Raw genomic sequence first — 9319 nt, forward strand, 5'->3', positions numbered from 1 at the left:
AAAAAAAAAAAAAAAAAAAAAAAAAAACACAAAAACAAATAGACGATGAAGTACAGAACTTAACCCACAAAACAAAAAAGAAAAGAGCAAACTTTAGATTTGATGAGCCATCAACTGTCAAAAACCTTGGATGAGCCATCAGCTGTCAAAGTTTCTGAAGGTGCAAAACCCAACAAGGCAGACACTGCTGCAGATATTTCAAATGGAGACATAGGAAGCGCCTGTAGCCACAAAAGGTTAACTTGGTGTCATAAAGTCACAAACTTGAGTACTATACAAACATAAATATGGAACCTATCCATTGATCTCTCATCAGTAGCCGGCAAAAGAAACAAAACATTACAAGAAAACTTCAGAATTGGATCTTACTGTAAGACTACATTGACCTGATCTACACCCACAAACGAGAGAAACAATTTACACTAAACAAAACCTACACCGAATAAAACTTAACCCGTAAACTCATTTCCCAGAAACGATCTCAGATAGAAATACAAAATCACCAAATTGGTCATCCACTTATATTGGGAGGAACACCATTACCTCACTGGAAGATCGTGGAAGAAGATATTGGTTATTGGATCCATCAATGAAGAAAACAGAACCACTTGCTTCTCCCTATCCACAAACATCGATCCAATTCATTAAAAAAAGTCAGATCCATAAGTCTCATATGAACAAAAAGCAATCCCGTAAGAGTTGAGAAAGATTATGAAGAAATAACAAAACGAACCCCAGAATTCAAGGTGAGAAGAATAAGAGAAAAGACGAATACGTAGAAAGCTTTCATCTTTTTTACAACGAGGGTCGTCGGAGAGAGAGATGTTAGAGATGTTTTTAATGGAGGAGACGAATCCAGATTTCTCAAATCAATCAGAAGTGGTAGACAGACACAACTTCAGACGCCGTCGTTTTACAAGGAAAATCCAAAATCCGGTTTACTCAGTTCCACCGGTTTAGTAAATATAATTCGAATGGATCTAGGAAACAAACAAAAGACAGTTAAGTACAAGAAGGGTAAAATAGTAAAAGAACAAAACTGGTTCGTTTTTAGAGAAGCGGTCCCGAATCAATTAATCACATCACACAAGACAACACAACACCGTTTCCATTTCCAGAAACGGCGACGATGGCGACTTGGTAGCTAACTAGCTTACAACAAATCGGAGATTCCAAAACGGTGATGGAGATGTGACCCGGTACGAGCTTAAGAAGACGAAGAGTTTCCCAAACGATTCAGAGCTTCAAAGCTTCAAAGCTTCAGATCTGTTTCCTTGGATCGGTCCCTAGAGATTTTCTAGGTTTCTGTTTTTTTTTTTTTTGGTTTTCCACACACACCATTGAACGACTCGTACTCCGGAACTCACTGATCCCAAAACACGCCGGAGATTTTGACCGATTTTGTTTGATTTGAGTGAGTGACTCGTTGCTTAAAGTGTGTCACTGCTTTAGTGTTGTGAGGAAGAAGCTAATTTCGAGTTTTAAAGAAGAAGGAGTAAAAATGCCGAGGCCAGGACCAAGACCTTACGAGTGTGTGAAACGAGCTTGGCATAGTGATCGTCATCAACCTATTCGTGGTTCCATTATCCGTCAGATTTTCAGGTTTTTTTTTCACTCAAGCCACCATAATCTCTCTTAGGGTTTCTATTTTTTATTGTTCTGTTTCTTAATTTTGGGGGTTTTATTTTGCAGGCTTGCCATGGAAGCACACAGTGCAGCCACAAGGAAGAACAAGGAGTGGCAGGAGAAGCTCCCTGTGGTTGTGTTAAAAGCTGAGGAGATCATGTACTCTAAAGCCAATTCCGAGGTTTCTAATTAGATTTCTTCTCTCTTTATGGTTTGTTTTCAGTTTCATCAAAGCCAAATCCTGACTTTGGATTTCGGTTTCCATTAGGAAGAGTATACAGATGCTGATACTATGTGGAATAGAGTAAATGATGCCATTGATACTATTATTAGAAGAGATGAGAGCACTGAAACCGGTCCTCTTTTGCCTCCTTGTGTTGAAGGTATTGTTCTTTGCCTCTTCTTTTAACTGTTTCATTAGTTCTAGTGTGAAGCTTATGCATTTTGAATCGCTTATTGAAACTGCGTAGAAGTTAGTATCTAAAAGCTGCTGAATTTATGAATTGAACTTCGAAAAAAGGTTGTGCTTTGTTACTGTTTATTGTGTGTTTGATCTGTGGTTTTTTTTGGCCTGTGGCGTTAGCTGCTCTTAACCTTGGGTGCATTGCTGTAAGAGCTTCAAGAAGCCAACGACATAGTAACATAAGGACTTACCTCGGTCCAAAAATCCAGGAACCGGTTTCCGCATCGCCTAATGAGCCGCCATACCATCATGACTATCATCATCAGCAAGCTCAGAAACCATCCTCTAAACCAATCCATACTGCTCAAGCTGCTGCGATCCCAATGGATGTACATGATGATAACAGCAACAAGCGTGTAACTGCACCTCGCGGTTACCCGTTTCTACATGAGTCCATGCAGATGCATCAAAAGCCATTGCCAATAAGACAAGGACATAGCACTGCTCCTGCTTCTACTACAGCTCCAGTCAACTTGGGTTCGGTCTATCCTTTGTATTACGGAGGTAATCATCAGACTCAGCAAGTGGACATGACTATTAGAGTCCCTGAGACGCCCATAATCATTGGCATGCCTATTGGTATAAAACCCCCAGAAGAAGCAACAGAGAGGATGTGTGATTTGTCCTTGAGGCTTGGTATATCTTCAGAACCCTCTACAAGAATAGATGTCGGGTCTAGTCGGGCTTACCCGAGAAGAAACCAAGAAGAGTTATGTTTATTCTCTGAGGTAAAGAAGAATGATAGGTTTGATTGGTTTTCAAATTGTGAAGGTCAGAATTCTGATTCTCGAGTTAAAAAGCACAAAACATTGTGTGGAGACTTCCACTAGGACTTGCTTAGTTTTTTTTAACTCAAATCTTGTAAAAGCCTCAGGTTTATTGGTTAATATTTATCGACTCTACTAGTCTAGTTTTAGCTTCACTTCAAAATGATAATGATGCTGTTAAATTAACTCCCACAAATCTCCAACTTTCTTTTTTGATCGAACTGCGATTGAGATTTTGTCAAATTACAACAGTTTTGTCCTGTATACAAATGCATCTAGATGTCAGTATAGACCGTCTTCGGTACGATCATCACAACTACACTCTCGTAAGATGATAACTAAAACTACAGTACTAAACTAGATCATGAACCACGAGGCGATAGAAAATTATTTAAAAAAAAAAAAATTGGCCATCAAGATACTTGTTGATTGTATAAACTATATATATACGATAATTAATTAGGAGGACGACTTGGTGGTTTAGGATTAGCTCAATTCGAATGTTCTAAAAATAAAACGATCGAGCAGACAGCACAAAACTTCAAATGCACTTAGGCGTTATTTTAACGGACCTTATAGGAGGCCATGCATATATCTTCTATATATGAAAAATATCCTCTCTAACAATATTGAGCCTGCTGTGAATAAAATTTTTGAATGTTGAGACATTAACCCATTATTTGGCTCTAATTAGAAAAGAACGATATGATTTATCTAAACAAACGAAAACTGTAACTAGCTCTTTTCTTTAGAAAGGTGCATCATAGAAAAATGATATGATCTCTCTTATTCTTTTTTTTTGCTAAAATATAATATGATCTATCTCACCAACTACAGTATATCCGTTCTCATTTATTAAAGGGGGAAAAAAAAACTATATATTCGTTCATTGAAGCTTTATTATAAATCTTGGTTGATGTAAAACATTTGTACCAGTATATCTTCGCTAGTAAGAGAATATCTTTTATTAGACAAAAGAAATTATCCTTTTGTGAAAAGTATGTATGGTACACTCGTGAGTCGTGCGTGATTCACGAGTCGTTAACATGCAATAAACTAAAAGGAGCTTTGTATATATTTTTAAACTCGAAAATAACGTAGAAAAATGCATGATCTTTTTTGGAGAACGTACGTACGTACGTACCCATCTCACGTAAGATTACCGTGACACCTATCCCAATCAAACCTCAACTTTCTTTCTCCCTTATTTATTTGGCGTATCTTAATTAAGTATGAAATCAAAACCTAATAACCTATAATAATAATTTTGGATAAAAGAACTAGTATATGTTTCTATTACCATGAATGTTTTAGACTTCTCCACCGCCAATGAAACCAAAGCCTATAATAACAATTATCATTTTAACAAAACAAAACAAAATTAATTAGCAACGTCCTACTAAATATGTTTTCCAATTTCCCAATATTTACTGTATCGATATTATCCAGTTTGAGCCATAGGCAATAAAACGATCCTAAAAAATCAATCCCAAGAAGGCCAAAACGCTGTTGAAGATCACATTAGTAAATATTAGGCATTTTGCCCGGGGGAAGGCTACATCCAGTACCGGACCAATGATTTGGACGATACGTCACAGGTTTTTTTTTTCACCTATCCAAACCTCTAGATCCGAAGTAGTAGGATTTATTCTCATAATAAGTAATTAAAAAAATGTTAAATTTTGTTGCGAAATTTTTCGAATACAGAAAAAAAAACTCTAATAGCAAATTCATCGGTCAATTCAATAAAGAATGGGAGGAAGCACTCGATTTCGTTGATACTATCCAAGCGGATGTGGAATTCAATTTTTTACTTATTCAATGAAGAAATAGTCCTTTTCAAGCTCAACTAAGTGAAACCTAGTTTAAATATATATATATATATATATATATATATATATGATAAAAAAAATTGCGGAAAGTAGTTGATTGATTTATCATAATGAAGTTCAATAATATCTCTTAGGGTCAAAGTCCAATCTTAAATATCCCACACGGGCTTCGAAAGCCATAATAATTATCACAAAGGTCAAAACAATTCCGAATATCACATACCAGCTTTGAAAGCCAACATACGAGAAGAGTTAGTGTTGGCTTGTGCTTTAATTTGTGGATTAGCTAACACGGCTGGTTGGAGAAGCTAGTAAGACCTTAAAGATTCTTTAGCGTTTGGTCGTATTGTTAGATTTGCTCTGTGCTAGCCGACCTCGGGGAAAGATTTTGGTAGAGTGAGCTAGCGCTTTCCTTTTCCTTTGGTTCGTGTGGTTCCGTTCTGAGAAAGCTTATGGATTGCTCAAAGAGGGTCTCTCACTTGACGCGGGTGGAGTCATTTACTGAACATTATTTTATCGGAATTATGACTGGGCAGCAGCTCATGCATTCCTAGATAGTTTATAGTTCTGGCATGCTTTGGATATATACACTAATCCTAAAACTAATTTAAAGAATTGCATGTTTTTATCATAACATTTCGTTTTATACATTTTTGACATATAAGAATTAACTAAAAATGGGTCACATCTTTGCGCTGTATCCATAGACCATATCCCTTAGTGTTTATTTTAGTATTAGCAGTGCATATTTTGAATTTGTATATTTTTATCAGAACTATTTGCTTTACATTTACTAACAAACAACTGTATATTAATTACAACTGAGTCCTTTACTAACATTTGTGTCCATTTACCATCATATAAATTATATTTCATAAACCATAACATTTATAATATTAATATCTCAATTATTCAAATGAACCAAAATATTATTGTTATTTAATTTCCTAGTATACGCTACTATAAGATTGAATAAACTTTTTTAAATCATATAGTTTACTATAAATAAATCTTACCAGTATAATTTATGCATTAATAGTATAAAGTAATTATCAAATATTGTTTCATACAATTAGAACAGAAAACACAAATTTTCTTTGCGATTTTGAGGAGGTTATTCCTAATCAGTATGATAATATAAATTTCTATTACTCATTAGAAAATATTTAAAAACATTATAGATATAAATAATGATTAAAAAAGTATGCCAATAGAAGAAATTTAGTTTCACATCCAAATTAACTATTGTACATTATCTTTAATATCTTTATATTTAACACTCATCAATCATGACTACAAAAAAGAAGTAAGCAGCTTAACAACTACTTTGATTATTACACAAACTCTTGTTTTTATGTACAAATTATTTTTTAATATGTAGAAATTTTTATTTGTTTGTATATCATAAAGAATGAAAGAAAGAAAGTAAAAGTACCAAAGGAAAAAAATAAAAAGAAAGGAGGAAAGGCGACAGAAAAAGTCGCTGGAAGATAAAATAAAAAGGTAATAAAAAGGCCAAAAGGTCAATTGATACAGAGCTTTTTTTATTTTTCACATTTTTACAGCCAACAAATGAGAATTGGTTCATTTTTGTATCAATTTTTACACATAACTTATTAACTATATATGTTTAAATGAGTTTTATATGTGTATGAAAATAGATTCAAAGAATTTTTTAAAGTATAGTTCTCTTCAGATATGATTTTAAATTTACAAATTGAATTAAATTTTTAGTTAATGTCATATAGTATTATATTAGTATTAAAACATTTAGATGAAATTCTATAAATTTTGGAGAATTTTGAAAGAGTTCGTTCTTAAATCATTAGTAAAACTCTATAAACTCTTCGTAAATATACAATTTGTGAATATTTTGGAGTAATTAGAATTTTGTGATAATTTTAAATGGAAACCCAATATGTAATTTTCTTTGGAAAAAATATATAACAGAAAATCAAGTACATAAGAAGAAATTGTAATAATTTTTTTTGGTTTAATTTAAGTTTTTTCCTTACTTTTGTCAAGTACATAAGAATAGATTGTTTTTTTCCTAGAGAAATTGTTAAAAAATACCTTTTTGTAGATACTCCTTTTCAAAAATATTTTATTTTGTCATTTTTATTTTTACCTTCTTTTACACTATTACAATGTGTTAAATTAAATTTTAGAATTTTTTTAGTTTGATGTTCTCTATTTTACATTTATGGTATAGTTTTGTGGGGGTAGAGTTTAGGGTTTAGAATTTAGTTATTTTGTATATAGCAAACGAATATTATTGAAAATCAACAAAAAGAGAAGGTAGTTTTGCAAAAGAGTATACAAAAATATATTTTTGCAAATGTACTTTTTCTAACCATATACTTATATTAGAATAGAACTTCGTAATTGATTGTTCAAACCGAATGAACGCGCTTACAATATAACATAAGAAAATTTATTTTACAAGTACAAATTATATACCATGCTATAAGAAAAGGAAGAAAAGTACTATTGTATATCGTTTTGAAGAAACCAAACTCATCTAAGTACAGCAAAACCTCTATAAATTAATAATGTTGGGACCAAGACATTTTATTAATTTATAGTGATATTAATTTATCTATAAATTAATCATTATTATTTTATAGTGTAAATTATTAATTTACAGGTATATTTTCAATTGTTTAATTTTTTAAGAATTATGAATTGAGACATTTTTTGTAAAATTAGATTAGAATTTTGGATGTTGTAAATTTTATGTTATTGGAATTGAATTTGAAATAATTAAAAAAAATTATTGACAATGAATTAAAAATATTATAGACAAATTCACTCATACACATGACATAAATATTCAAATTTATGAATAAGAATATCAATTATCATATTTTAATAGTCTATCAAACTATCAAAATGTAAATAATGCATATTTAGAAATTGAAAACTTCAAAAAGTTTAGTTGTTTTATGAATTGTTATATAATATTTTCTATCATTATAGTTTGAAGATAAAATATAACAATTGTTTTATAGATATGAGGTTTAAGAAAAAAATATTTTACTATAACAGTATATATATGTAAATTTACATGATTATTAATTTATGATATTGACCATATTTTACATGGGGATTTCAAAAAAAAATTATTTTATTATCTTATCGAATTTTGTTCTGTTTTAGACTGACCCGACTTGGGACTAGCAAAATTTATTAATTTATAGTGTTTATTAATTTATAGAGTATTAATTTATAGAGGTTTTACTGTAGCTAAGAGAAAAACCGATCACACGTTAGACGTTAGAAAATTATGATATCTTAAGTAATATGCATAGAATTCTTATATTTTTGATAATTTATCCTAAGAGAATGGATATTTCACATAACCCAAATTAGTGCTTCCATATCTAATTAGAGATGCAAGAAATTCATTTGATAGTTGACTTCCAAAATTGATGGACCATGCAACATGAGGACTGGACCCGGAGCTCTTTGGTTTCGCGCAAACTGATGGTCGGGAGAAATCCAACGGCGATGAGTCTTCGTTGCTTGGTGTTCCTGGGTTACATGATATTAATATCAAGGATCAATCAAGAATCAATCAAACATATGTTAAGGACTATCATATCATCTATTTATGTCAAGTGTATAATCTGTAATTAGAACGCTCTAGAACTTCATACTTGTATAAATAGGATGTAAGGCATTGTAATATAATCATCCATTCAAGTTACAAATCATTCTCTATATGGTATCAGAGCAGATACGACTCCCAAAAATCTAATTTTTTTTTCCATCGTCTTTCTTCTTTCTTACCTTGTTTGTCTCCTTCCATGGCTACTGCAAACTCTGAAACCTTTTCTGTCAATGGTGCCACTCTCTCTCACATCAACATGTCAAATGTCACTAAGCTTACTGCTTCCAACTATATCATGTGGAGCCGTCAGATTCACGCTCTTCTCCATGGCTATGGTCTCTCCAGCCACCTTGATGCGTCTGCCCCGATCCCTGCTCAGCGCATCACCGTTGATGATGTCGTCAAACCAAATCCTGATTTTGATACGTGGACCAGACAAGACCAACTGATCTACAACGCTCTCATTGGTGCTCTCTCCGTCACCGTACAGCCGACAGTCTCGCGTGCTACCACGTCCGCTGAAGTTTGGGCCACTCTTGCTGCTACCTATGCCAAACCAAGTCGTGGTCACATCAAGCAGCTTCAACATCAAATCAAACAATGGACCAAGGGTACTCGTACTATTGATGAGTATGTTCTTGGTCTCACCACCAGGTTTGATTCCCTTGCTTTACTCGGCAAGATTATTGATCATGAAGATCAAATCGACTTCATTCTCGGTGGTCTTTCTGAAGATTACAAATCCGTTGTGGACCAGCTGGAAGGTCGTGACATTGCTCCTAGCCTTACTGAGATCCATGAAAAACTGCTTAACCATGAGGCTAAGCTCATCTCTGCTCTCGCTCCTGCAACCTTTCCCATAATCATTCTCTATAGTTAACATAATCACGGGTGTTGCAGGGTTATTCATGGAGGGTGTTTAGGACATTTTGGACCCGGGAGGTGTGCGCTCGGGTGAAACAGGATCGGGTGCCGAGGATGCGGGTGTTGTGGTCACTGCGGTGGAAGAGTTTTGGGC

General features: G+C 33.4%; 1 protein-coding gene across 1 annotated transcript; it reads left to right on the forward strand.

Moving 5' to 3' along the window:
• Positions 1074–3042, forward strand: LOC104789100. The gene is made up of 4 exons (XM_010514848.1): positions 1074–1602; positions 1693–1807; positions 1895–2009; positions 2210–3042. Exons 1-4 carry the CDS (start codon positions 1502–1504, stop codon positions 2917–2919), a joined length of 1041 nt encoding a protein of 346 aa, XP_010513150.1. The 5' UTR covers positions 1074–1501; the 3' UTR covers positions 2920–3042.

This window comes from Camelina sativa, chromosome 1 (genome assembly GCF_000633955.1).
Source record: "Camelina sativa cultivar DH55 chromosome 1, Cs, whole genome shotgun sequence".
NCBI classification, from domain to species: domain Eukaryota; kingdom Viridiplantae; phylum Streptophyta; class Magnoliopsida; order Brassicales; family Brassicaceae; genus Camelina; species Camelina sativa.